This window comes from Miniopterus natalensis, chromosome 7 (genome assembly GCF_054644295.1).
Source record: "Miniopterus natalensis isolate mMinNat1 chromosome 7, mMinNat1.hap1, whole genome shotgun sequence".
NCBI classification, from domain to species: domain Eukaryota; kingdom Metazoa; phylum Chordata; class Mammalia; order Chiroptera; family Miniopteridae; genus Miniopterus; species Miniopterus natalensis.
The window spans coordinates 79783732-79797148 of NC_142087.1; the positions used below are offsets into that span (position 1 = coordinate 79783732).

The 13417-nt window shown below is 52.0% G+C and overlaps 1 protein-coding gene across 1 annotated transcript; it reads left to right on the plus strand.

Annotated features, from left to right (window-relative positions):
- The first annotated feature begins 3785 nt into the window (after positions 1–3785).
- On the plus strand, positions 3786–8150 carry PCK1 (phosphoenolpyruvate carboxykinase 1). Its single transcript, XM_016203393.2, has 9 exons — positions 3786–4009; positions 4513–4694; positions 5070–5273; positions 5402–5589; positions 5944–6106; positions 6515–6739; positions 6830–6961; positions 7338–7433; positions 7696–8150. The coding sequence occupies exons 1-9, from the start codon at positions 3786–3788 to the stop codon at positions 8148–8150; spliced, it is 1869 nt and encodes a 622-aa protein (XP_016058879.2).
- Positions 8151–13417: the final 5267 nt, after the last annotated feature.

Sequence of the window (13417 nt, forward strand, 5' to 3'; positions counted from 1 at the left end):
AGGACCCTCCCTGGGGGAGATTCCCTGATGATATTAACTGTCCTCTCTGCATTCAGCCAGAGATTAATGTCTTAAGGCGATACAAGGCCATTGAGAGAAGCGGAAAGGATTAGGTCTAGGAGTGGCGCTGGTGGGTGCGTGGAGGGTGTCAGAGACCTGCCTGCCTCCTAGAGTGGACTTTAGAAAAGCTCCTTCCCATGAGATTCCTTCCCCCACCCGGGGCCCTTGTTCCCTCATCTTCAAAAAACCCAGACTGGACTACATAATCTTTTTTCTTTTTTAATTATGGTGAAATTCACATAACATAAAATAAGCCCATTTTACAGTGTACAATTCACTGGCATTTAGTGCATTCACAATTATGCAACAACATTTTATGCAGAATGTTTTATCACCCCCAAAGGAGACCCCCGACCCATTAAGCTGGATCAACATAATCTTTTAAGGACCCTTTCAATTATATAATTCTATGGCTCCAAACTAGGAAATTGACTCATTTTGCTCTGTGAAAATACCCTCCAGACTGCAAAGACATGAAGATTACCCCATGAGTGTAGAACATCTAAATATTTATCCTTAGCAAACACAGTGGGGGTAGACGACCTGAATTGACGGGGCGGGGGGCAAGTGATTCCTTGGCTGATCACTGTACAGCTCAATGGTGTTGGAAATTTCCATGGCTGGGTCAGCTGATGCCCATGGAGTGGGCTCCCTGGCAATGGAGACCCGGAATCAATTTGCACACAATCTTTGGCTCCGGGACAGGACATGGGATTTACATAGTTAGTTCCTTATCAATTTCTGGAAAACCATGGTCCCTTCTGTGTTTATCAGAAAACGGAGATGCTTTTCTATGAATTCAGATTCCTGAGCCAAGGGGCATTTTTGTGGTCGCCCCCTGGATGTAATGAGCCTATTCCGTCGACTCCATCAGTGATGGGGTGAAGTGGGGAAGGCCTGATCTTACCGATAAGAGCCTTAGCTTGGGAAAATGGTCTATTTGCATTCGTTGAGTCTTAGCTGTCTCACCTCCCCAATGAAAGAACAGGTTGTGATTGTGGGTGTCCTATGTTTTCAGGCTGTATAATTCCTTGTTCAAGCCAAGATCCAGTATGGAAGCCTAATACATCCCACAGGTGATGTCAGAGGTGTTGTGGGTGAGGAGGGCGTTGACCATGTCTCACTCGGCCTTCCCCCTCCTCTATGAGGGGTCTCAGTGGATTCCCCGCTGTTCCCTCCAGCGCAGTATGGAAACCACCACCCATCTGACTCTACAGGAACTCCAAGCACTGGTGTTGATGGTCTTTGGACCATCTGTTCACCATCTGTGAATTTCTGCTTTTTTATTGGCCACCAGGTAACCAAGAAATGTCAATGTGTGTGTGACCCCTTCCAAGTTCATGGTTTTGCTCTCTATGCTCACCTGGAACACAGCTGCTTCCACCCCCATGCCTCATCCGCTCACACCTTTTAAGTCTCGGTGGGCCCTACCCGTGTTTCCAGGCTGCCTTCTGGACTGCTCTGTTCGGTGTGGCAATTAAAAGATTAGATGCAGGGGGAGGTGACTCACTGCTCCTACATTTTAATTGAACTTGCTGTTTCTCTCATGGAAGACTCAGGACATAAACACCTAAAATTTATGAGTAGCATTTAGAACTGCAAATGAGTTCTGGTTTCCATTTTTGGTTTCACTCTACGTGCTCTTGTGGGGAATCAACCCTATTACAGATTTATCACCTCCATGGACACCTCTACCCATTTGGGGAGATGACCCATGAGCGGGGCCGCATCTGTGTGGTTGTGCAGTGGCTGGCAAATTTCACTGGCATCACAAGCTGAGAAAGTCCCTCAGCCAGGAGCACTATCCTGTCATGGTTGAATTTAGACAGGACACAAACTTGTACTGATAATGAATTCTAGCGACCTAAATAGGAAGTAATGTAAAACTAAACAGAACAACTCACACTGTATTTATATTGAAAGATTCAATTGGTTGAAAAACATCTTAAATGAAACAGCAGCAGGTGGACAGTTTTGGTGGAGGGTGCTAATGACTACACCTGATATCAGTGAGAAGGAAGCCCTACAGGACTGTCCTCTAAATACTCTTGGCCTGAGATTGCCATTCCTAGTGTCTTCTGTCTGCCACAGCTCCTTACAGTAATAGTCACAGTCACGGGGTTATCTCAGCACACGCACCCTGGGGAGTCAGACCAGTCCCTACCCGACCTCACTGGAGGAAGGGGGCTCCCCTGAGCCATCAGGCTGGCAGTGGGGAATCGAGGCCTGGCCCCCCTCTCCTGACTTCTCACCCAATGCCCTCGAAACACCAGCAATCGCTCCATGGTCCATTAGATTGGACTGAAGCTCCAACAGCTTGCAAAGCACATTTTTCTAAAGAGCTGTTATAAAGGTCTCGCAGCTCAAGTGTAATCTAGCAAAACCGCCCAGCCCTCTCTCTTCCCCTCCCTTTTCTTCCCCTCCCTTCTCCTTCCCTCCCCTCCTCAGATGCTTGGACTTGCAAGGGCAATGAAAAGTGATAGCTGACTCCAGGAGTAACTGCACCCAGCCCAGAACTACTTGGAGAATACACGGAAGATTCCGGAAGAGCCAAAGGAATCTCATAAGGGACTGTCTGGCATGGTGCTCCAAAGCCCAGCTGGCTCATCTGCTAACTCTCCCTCGGCTGCCCACCAGTTTGGGAGCTGGGAGCAGCTGCTCTGCCTCTCTGTGCCTCAGTTTCCTTGTGTGGACATAGGATTGTTCATGGGCTCTGCCTCAGAGGCTGGTCATGCTGCAAGGCCTTTAAGACAAGGCTCACCTGTCAGTCATTCGGTGTCTACCATGTGCCAGGAACTGTACCTATCACAGTGAGCATAATAAGCAGAAATCCCTGCCCTTATATGAGGGGGAGCACAGTGAACAATCAATAGGGGCATTGGCCCCCAGTTAGATCAGACCTTTCCCAGTAAGTCACCCATTCGCTGGCATTTGGGCACGTCCTTCCCAGGGGCCTCTGACTGTGGGCTGACACCCACCACTGTAATGTTCTGCCAACCAGCAGCCATCAGTACACATAATGTGCTGCCAGCTTGTGCCCTGGACACACTCAACGTCCAGGAGGTACCCCCTCAGCCTGCGCCAGACCCCTCCCACCCGTCAAAGGAAGGGCCATGTGTTTTGCATCAACAGTGAACTGGGCCAAAGTTTAGTCAATCAAACATTGTGTAAGGGCTCGCAGCGGCTGGTGGCGGGGTGGCGGGGTCGGAGGCCTCCCAGCATTCTGCCGCAGCTGGCTGTTCAATGATTATCTCCCTGGGGTTGATTGTGGGGACCCGGTCCAAAGCCTAACTGACCATGGCCTCGATCCAAAGACCTGCCCCTGACGTCAGAGACGAGCCTCTGGGGTGGGGCCAAGAGGCAGAACCTCTCTTCTCCATGGCTTTTAAAGCCGGGTGGTTCAGCTACCAAACGCCAACACGGGCTTCCCACCAGGAAAGCACATTCACCAGCGGGAAGAACCCAAAAGCAGGCCTTGGATCTCTGATCGAGATCGTCCAGACAGAAGGAAGGTAGGTTGGGCATTGAACTGACATTGCTAAAAATCAGAGATAACACAGGACGAACTTCCTGTTTTCCCACAGCTGCGACTGTCTGCAGGTGCAGCCTGAAGGGAGCCCGTTGCCCTGGTTGGAGGGCGTCTGTCCTTGTTTATGTTCAGGAGGCCCGTGCTTCCTATTTCAGGGAACCTCGGTGTCCGTGGCCCTCAGTGCAGCTCTGCAGAAATGCCTCCTCAGCTCCCCAACGGCCTCAACTCCTCAGCCAAGGTCGTCCAGGGAACCCTGGACAGCCTGCCCCAGGCGGTGCGAGAGTTTGTGGAGACCAACGCCAACCTGTGCCAGCCCGAACGCATCCACATCTGCGATGGCTCCGAGGAGGAGAACCGGCAACTGCTGCACCAAATGGAGGAACAGGGCACCATCAAGAGGCTGAAGAAGCACGACAACTGGTGAGTGGAGCCCCAGCCCCAGCTCTCCCCCCTCCCCACCCTCCAGCGTGGTATTGGTGGAAAGGGGTGGGTGACGGTCTCTGGCGGGGGTGGGAGGAGTTGCAGACCCTTGAAAAACTATATAAGGGCCAGAACCATGTAGACTTGGATTTAATGACTTTTGTAGAGCCCAAGTCTTCCATGAGATAGCATATACAAACGGACGCTCTTTGCAAGCTAGATCCCAGATTAAAAGGAAAGTCAGACCGTCCCAGTCCTCACAGACCAGCTCACAGTCTCGGAAATGTCTCCGTGACCACGTCCCAGCTGGCGTGGCTGTCCACATCCATAGGACATCATCAGCGTGTAGGGTGCCTGCTAGGTGTGGGGAGGGCCTGATTATGAGTAATCGGCCCCTCATCCCTAAATGATGCTGGGCCGAGGGGATCCAGCAGACAGGTGCACTCGAAACAGCTGCACTTCCCTCCTTGACCCTCACCTGTGTGTTTTTGATTTTTTTGCAGTTGGTTGGCTCTCACTGACCCCAGGGACGTGGCCAGAGTTGAAAGCAAGACGGTCATCATTACCCGAGAGCAAAGAGATACAGTGCCCATCCCCAAGAGTGGCCTCAGCCAGCTGGGTCGCTGGATGTCAGAGGAGGACTTTGAGAAAGCATTCAGTGCCCGATTTCCGGGGTGCATGAAAGGTAAATAAAACATTTATTTGATTGGGCCAAACATCCAAAAGCCTTTGATTATTACATCTGTCTAGTGGTAATTTTAAACATGATAGAAACTCCGTGACCTCAGAGATCTTTAAATTCCGTATATGAAATTGGCAACGTATTGAAAATGTGCACCTCGGTTTTAGATTTACAGGCTGTCTCAGAGGAACATGAAAACAATTTCCACGCATGGTGGAGCCCAAATTGCACATTTATGAAATCTCTTTTCTTTGGTATTCTGTTCACTTTCCGGTGGACCCCTGTAAATTAAGAAGCCGGTGACAGCAAGGTGTGACGTGATTAATGGAGAAGTGTTGGTTGCTGTGAGCCTGAGGTCCTTCTCCCCGGTTCCCGCAGGTCGCACCATGTACGTCATCCCCTTCAGCATGGGGCCCCTGGGCTCGCCTCTGTCCAAGGTGGGCATTGAGCTGACGGACTCGCCCTACGTGGTGGCCAGCATGCGTATCATGACGAGAATGGGGACGCCCGTCCTGGAAGCCCTGGGCGACGGAGAATTCGTCAAGTGCCTCCATTCCGTGGGGTGCCCTTTGCCTTTAAAAAGTAAGCACGTTGTTTCAAAATCAAAAGCTAGAATTCTTAAAAGTAAGCTTAGCCTTAAGCCCCGGGCCTTTGTCGGGGGACCTCAGGTGGGGTCGTGCCACCCTAACGCCACGTGTCGTCCTCTGCAGAGCCTTTGGTTAACAACTGGGCCTGTAACCCAGAGCAGACGCTCATCGCCCACCTGCCCGACCGCAGAGAAATCATCTCCTTCGGGAGCGGGTACGGCGGGAACTCGCTGCTCGGGAAGAAGTGCTTTGCCCTGAGGATGGCCAGCCGGCTGGCCAAGGAGGAGGGGTGGCTGGCCGAGCACATGCTGGTGAGATGCAGGGAACTCTGAGTGTGCATGGGCGGGGCTGGGCTGGCAAGTACATGTGGCATCCCAGTGCCCATCAGGCAAAACCCACACACCCAAGGACAGATTTGGAAATGCCATCAGTATTCCAAATGCACTGTGGGTGCCTCTTTGGAGCGGGTGCCTCTTTGGAAGCACTCAGGCGCAACCAGACCAGTAGATCCTTTGGATGTCGTTGCTCAAAATATCTGTTTTGATACCTGAAGAAATAAATGTTGGGGACCCACCGTTTGGGGGCCTCTAGGCACACCCCGAGGCTAAAGCACTGGTTGGGAAAGAAAGGAAGGAGGAACTTAAGGAGGGATCTTGTCTCTGCAGATCCTGGGCATAACCAACCCCGAGGGCCAGAAGAAGTACTTCGCAGCCGCGTTCCCCAGCGCCTGCGGGAAGACCAACCTGGCTATGATGAACCCCACGCTCCCGGGCTGGAAGGTAGAGTGTGTGGGCGACGACATCGCCTGGATGAAGTTCGACCAGCAAGGTGACTGACATTAATTGGATCTCGGTGGACTTTTGGCTTTTAAAACACTCCAGTTCCCCTAAGTTCACACTGTTTGGATTTTTAATTTAGTGATTTCAGATCTTGCAAAATCTTAGAAATATGTATTCTACAGAAGCATTCTTTCATTTACTATCAAATCTGATTGCAACGGGACCCTGTGCGGCTGTTTGTTTATAGAATACATATGTTAAAATAGTATTGGTGGGAAACTGATGAGGAAGAAAGAGTTGTAAATATAATTGCTTGGATGAGAAAAGAGAAATACAGTCTAAGGAGGAGAAAAAAACCATTTGAGAATTTGGTACAAAAATGAGCCTGGCAAGATGTCAGAGTACATGGTGCTTCGCTCGGCGCTCACTTGGACTTCTCGGGTTTAAAACTCTCCAGGTAACTTAAGAGCTATTAACCCAGAAAATGGATTTTTTGGCGTTGCTCCTGGGACCTCTGTGAAGACCAACCCCAACGCCATCAAGACCATCCAGAGGAACACCATCTTCACCAATGTGGCCGAGACCAGCGACGGTGGATTCTACTGGGAGGGCATCGACCAGCCGCTGGCCTCCGGGGTCAAGCTCACCTCGTGGAAGAACAAAGAGTGGAGCCCTGAGGATGGTGAGCCCTCGGAGGCCCCGCTGCTCCAGCCTGTGGGTGCTCCATGTCTGGGCTGGGCACTCAGGGGTCTCTTCTCTCTGCCCGTTATAGGGGAAACTTGCGCCCACCCCAACTCCCGGTTCTGCACCCCCGCCAGCCAGTGCCCCATCATTGACCCTGCCTGGGAGGCTCCGGAGGGCGTGCCCATCGAGGGCATCATCTTTGGAGGGCGCCGACCTGCTGGTGAGGAGCCCCTTCACCCAGGCTGGAAGGGTCTGTGAAATCGCCCCTTTCCCATGACCTTAGAAGGGGCCTGCAATCCGAGCTTCTTTTCCAAGTACCCGGGATGATTGGCAGGCTCAAATGTAGAGGCTCCCCTTCTGGCCACCTAGAGCTTCTGGATCCCCGATTCTACTGAGCTTTATCCATTTCCTTTGGCTGCGTGGCCTGGGTGGTGCGACTTGGGCAGTTTTTTGGCCCTTGGGCTTTGGGACCCCAAAATTAGCGGAATTGAAAAGACGCTGTTCGGCCGCACCTTTTCACTCTGTGAGATGACATTGCTGGCCGAAGGGTCTGAGTGTCAAAGCCTTTAAGGAACGTTTTTTCTTTCCTGCTGAAGGTGTCCCTCTGGTCTATGAAGCTCTCAGCTGGCAGCATGGAGTGTTTGTGGGGGCAGCCATGAGATCTGAGGCCACAGCGGCCGCCGAACACAAAGGTAAATAATCTGAGTCAAAATCTGAAACCACAGAGAACAGTGACTGGGATGACCTGTCTCAGGGCCTCTCTTTGTCTCTCTGTCTCTCCTGTCTCTATGTCTCTCTTCCTGTCTCTCTGTGCCTCTGTGTTTGTCTCTCTCTCTGTCCCTCTGTCTCTGTCTGTGTGGAGAGAGGAGACCAAGCATGTTTATCAACAATACACATGTTGATACTGTCCCACGAGAGCAGCATTTACCAACAGAGGCCCCTCTGTGTTAACAGGCAAAGTCATCATGCACGACCCCTTTGCCATGCGGCCCTTCTTTGGCTACAACTTTGGCAAATACCTGGCCCACTGGCTCAGCATGGCCCAGCGCCCTGCAGCCAAGCTGCCCAAGATCTTCCATGTCAACTGGTTCCGGAAGGACAAGGACGGCAAGTTCCTCTGGCCCGGGTTCGGAGAGAACTCCCGGGTGCTGGAGTGGATGTTCAACCGGATCAACGGCCAGGGCGGCGCCGAGCTCACGGCCATTGGCTACATCCCCCGGGAGGAGGCCCTGAACCTGAAGGGCCTGAAGGACGTCAACATGAAGGAGCTGTTCCACATCTCCAAGGAGTTCTGGGAGAAGGAGGTGGAAGACATCCAGGCGTACCTGGAGGAGCAAGTGAACGCCGACCTCCCTGGCGAGATCGAGAGGGAGCTCCAGGCTCTGAAGCAGAGAGTCCGCCAGATGTAAGGAGTCCCGGGCCGCACCCTTCACATCGCCCCCTTCCCGTCCTGAGGTGCCCTGGGGCAGGAGAGTGGAGTTTCCCGAACCCATTCCGCCGGCCACACCGCAATGACCGCACCGATGGGCAGATCTGACAGACACGCTTTAATTGTTCAGATACGACCACAGGGTACAGGCTAGTAACTAACGAGATTGGGAAGGGAAATTGTAGCATGTCTCACAGATTCACGATTCCGTGCACATTTGTTCAATCCTAAGGACTCTCAGGCATTTAGTCATTTTTTCACTTTAGCTATATCAGTTAGCTGGAATGCACAGAAAACAATACTTGAGCTGTATATATGAGTGTGTGTGTGGAGTACTTGTGCATGTGTGTTTATGTACTGTTATCTAAAATATATTTAATACCTTTGGAAAAAATTTTGGGCAAGATTACCTACTAGTTGTTGCTAGAAAGAAATGTCACTTTATTATTAACATGTATGTTTAAATTATTTTTATATATGTTGTCCCTTACCTTGGCATAATTTCACTTTTCCCCTTAACACTTCTTGGAAAATTACAAAATAAACTTTTGTAGAAAGATGGATTTGTCTGCTTGGTTTTTTAAAATTTGATCCATTTAAAAGATGAGAGGACTCAAATCTCCCATCCCCCATAAAGAGGCGCAATTTGAGGGATGGAGGGAACAGGAAGGGACCAGGTGGGAAGATCTGAGCAGAGAATGTCACCCAGAGGGACATGGCACCATGCAGTGGGGTTTCTGAATTAACCACTAGTTAGTGTCTAGAAGCCACTAGTTAGTGCCCTTTACTAATTCTATAAACCTTTAAAGGTGGGTCTTGTGTAACTGGAACAGGAGACTTTATCATGCTTTTTGACAAAAATTTGGGCCTGGGGACTTGGCCTCCCACAAGAATGATGCTGCAGCCAGTTTCACAGGCTTATATCAATAAACTCTCTTTCGAGAGATGCTTTTCTCAGTGTCATCCACAGGGAAGGAGAGTAGAGAGAAAAGTGTCCTTCAGAAGGAACAGCCAAGGGGGTCTCCGTGGCATGAGCATTAACTGAGGGCCTTCTGCGTACCGAGCACCGTGTTAACACTGGGTTCGCAGTGGCAGCCCCTGGTGTTGGCCTCACGCCCTCACCCGGCCCCTCTGCTCCAGTGTTTATTGGGTGTTGGGGAGCAATGCAGACAAGCTGTGAGCTTGAGCTGGCACGTTCCTTCCGCAGATAAGCATGACTTTCTCTGGTTGTTTCCTTCCTGGGCCTGGCCATTCGCGTGGCTTCTCTCCTCTCCAGGTCAATCCCGACACCTGGCTTTCCTTTCACAAACTGCTCATCCCCCTAAACTGCCTTGCATCCTGGAAGGTGAAGCCCAGATCACCCCTATTTTATAGATGGGGATACTGAGGCCAGGAGTGTCCCCTGGGGCTGGGAAATAGCAACCAGAGTTTTCTTTCACTTTAAGGAACAGAGAGACCAAGCTCTCCTGACAGCGTCATGTTCTAATACCAAGACCACTGGGGTTGGGAGGCACTGAGGAGTATTAACGTAAATCAATGGCTTGCAAACTGAATTCTCCTTTTCTCTGCACTAACCTTGGTTGACATGTGCAGCTCAACTGAGACTGAGTGGGGGGGAGTGGGGGACCCAGGCTATAGTCCCTCGGACCCCCGAGAGGGGTTTCCAGGGCAGAATTTGGGCACCACTGTTGAAATGCATGGCCCTGGCCTGGTGTCCTAGTCCGGGCCCTCAGCAGGTTTGTCCCTCTGCAGGCAAAGCTGGACATCTCAGAATTCCTTAGGCTGCCACCCAGTGTCACCCACTAACCCCGTAGACTTCCATACAACCATGTTGCCACCAGGTCCTAAAAGCCTGGAGGGCAGCCTAGAAGAGGTACCTTAAACAGAACAAGAGTTTTCAAGGGATCAAAAGGACTCAGCACTTGCCATTGATTGGCCCCTGACTCAGTTTCCCCAAACTGTGCCAGCCGACTGTCCCGTAGAGCTCCAAGTCCTGGTCTCTGTGTGCGCGAGCCATCAGGACACTACACTGTTATCCTGCGGCACCGGTTTGCAGGAGGCCACGCTAGGCCCTGGGAGAGGGAGTGGCTCATCCTTGGGAGAATGAAAACCCAGTGTCCCGATTCCTGGCAAGCCCTCCCCGCGTGACCTCAAACCAACACGGGGACTGACGTCTTCAATGGGGATCCAACTGAGGAGCTGCCCCTGACCTCCACGTTCCCGGAGCTGTGCTGGAGTCTAGGTTAAAGGCCAGAACACAGTAGGCGCACAGCAAATATTGAATCAGGACAACAAACCTGCCCTACGCACACTGGGGCTTGGCGGGTGGGAGGGTGGGGGAGTGGGTGGGGATGGGGAGTCAGGGGTGGCAGGGCAGCCTCCCTTCTCTCCCTCGCTCCTCTGGCCCACCCTGACCTAGAGCCCCAGTCTGGGTGCCACATGTGTGTTCTTTCTGGGGCTTTAAGATCACAGGGCACAGGCCCTGGAGGCTCCCTGACCTGCCCCCTGCCAGGTGCCCTGAGCCCAAGCGGCGACCTCTGCTTTGTCATTGCTGTCATCAGTTGCATCAACAGAACATCAGGTGAGGACACTTGAGGGAAAGGGCTGGCGGCCGGCTTCTTCCCTCCTGCCCACTTCCCTTCCGGAGGGGGGGGGGTAGTAAATACTGGTGACCTTGGATACATTCCAGCTGTGCTTCTGGCCAGCAGTGTCTCCTGGAGTGACACTCTCATCTGTGTCATGGAGTGATGATGTCCCTGCTGGGGTCTGATGAGGATGAGATGAAATAGCCCAGCCCAGTGCAGACCCCAGGGTCTGCCTGGGAATCACCCCCCTTCTGTGACCACACAAACTCTAAGTCTTAGTTTCCCTGGCTGTAAGATGGGTGTGGTAACGGTATATTTTCAGGAGGGTTGTTGGAAAGATCCAGTGAAATGATGCATGTGAGGGACCAGCACACAGTGGGCCCTTGAGGACAGCAATTCTCACTTACTTTTCTCCAGGTCTTCAGTGTGGCTGTGATGGTGCAACATTAGGGACCAACACTCACTGTGGTGGGGCAGGGGAGAAGTTGAAATCACCCCCCATGTCACTGCCAAAGACCCGCTGGCCCAGCCCCCCAACACCCTGCCTCATCCATCATCCATCCCAGGTCCTTTCTCGGGGCCCCCAGATGTTCCCACACAGCAGAAGAGCTCGGAACCCTGCTCTGGACCCTCTCTGAGTGGTCACCCCCCATCGGTTGTTAAGTATTTTGAACGTCACTCCTGTCCACCTCCCACCCCAATGTCTTGATGTTACACAAGTCCCCCCATCCCACCCAGAACTTTGCCACAAATGGAGGATCTTGGCAGGGTGAGAGGATGCCTTGGAGTTGAGAAAACCTGAGTCAACCGGCCTCACCCCGAGGAACCTGAATAAAGTTCCCTCTGTGGGCCGAAAGGGGGCTTGATGGAGATGAGATTCAGCGGGAGTAAAACAAAGGATGTGCCTTTTTCTGCTGTTCTGAAGTTTGCCTTGAGTTTCCCTGCCCCGCCTCACACGGGAAGCTGAACACAGTGGGGCCTCGGGGAAAGGTCTGCCTGTGCTCCTGTTAAGGACCAGCTCCCAGGATGCTGCCCAGATGACAGGAAGAGCATGCACAGGACGGACATGGATCTGATGGTCACAGAGCTGCTCCCCCGCACGAAGGCAGAGCCCAGAGGTTTCTCCGATGCCATAGAGCTGGGACTTGGGGCTGCCAAAGAGGAGCAGCGGACGTCACTGGTCCTCAGTGGCCCGGCGGTGGGAACAAGGACACGGCTGCCTGGCTGACACCTGCCACGTTCCCTCACTGATGTGTGCTCCTGGGGGCCCGCTTGTCTGCCACCTGCCTTTACAGTTTGGCCCCTGGCAACCGGGGATGTGAATGTATGAGTCAGCCAGGCGCGCCAGCCCCAGCGGCAGGCACTTTCTCCAGGCGAAGCAATTTGCAGCAAAATGTGCTGTAAATATTTATTCAGCTCAGGAAAATGACTTTAATTGCATAATTAAACTTGTTGTCAATGCTGCTTCAGGACAAAACGACTGGGGAGAAGCTGGAACCACAGTTTGGCCCTCTGAGGGACTGACTGTTTGCAAAGACTTTGCTGTGGCCCCGTCTTTCTTCCCCACAGTGGGTGTTTTGAGAATGGTCAGGGAGGAGGGAGGAAGGGGCTTGGCTAGGTGGCTTTGGAGAGAGGAGGGACAGGAAAAGTTCCCAATTCAGAGAACAAACCACTAAGGGACTCCCAGGCCCTCAGACAGAATTTGCCGTGTTTTCCAAATGCCCTGTACACTTCCCACCTTCCTTGGCCAACTGGTAACTCAAGCAGATAATCAGCTCACCAAAGTAGAACACTATCAGTAGATTGAGAGAAATCTGCTTTAGAAGAAAACATTGCATTCCGGCCATTAATTAAAAACCAGCACTCCTCGATAAGGTGACCCCAGAAATACAACACAGGATAAAAGGCCACATACTGGCAAATCCAGAGATAGAATGTAGACTGGTGGTTGCCAGGGGTCAGAGGAGGTGCATGGGGTGTGACTGCTAATGGGAGCAGGGTTTCTTTTTGGGGTGAAGAAAATGTTCTAGAACTAGATTGTGGTGAAGGCTGCTCAGTCCTGGGACTATATTAAAAACCGCTGAATTGTACATTTTAATTGGGCTAATTTTATGGTATGTGAATTATAGCTCCGTAAAGTAGTTTAAAAAAAGAGTAAATACAATAAAAACAAAATTGTCCCTTAGCTCCCATGAGAAACCAGCTGTCTACCAAAGGCTCCGAGTTGGAGGCCTACATCCACTTGGAAAAAAGAGATGACCACAGAAGAGGGAGGCGTCGGGCAGAGGAAGCCCGCTGAGTCTGTCCCAGAGAGGACCAGGACACAGAGGAAAGGGACCGACTTTCTCATGGTGGAATTCAGTGTCAAAGCCCATGAACATCTCCAAATGATCTCTGAGCACCTTAAAAACAATCTCACCCACCACCGGAGGACAGAGGACAGAAGCCTGCAAAACTCCCGAGGCCAGCAGGTGGCAGAGCTGAAACTGCCAGGAGCCTCGGATTCCAGGCTGATATTCATTGGCATTGAGCCCAGTCCAGTCGTGATCCCAAGCTGGTCCTCAGCAGAGGGGAGGACCGCAGGGTCAGGAGGCCGGGGACCTCACCCCAGCTCTGACAAGAGAAGGGAGGGTTTGGCTCATATCACCATGGAACAGAGGGC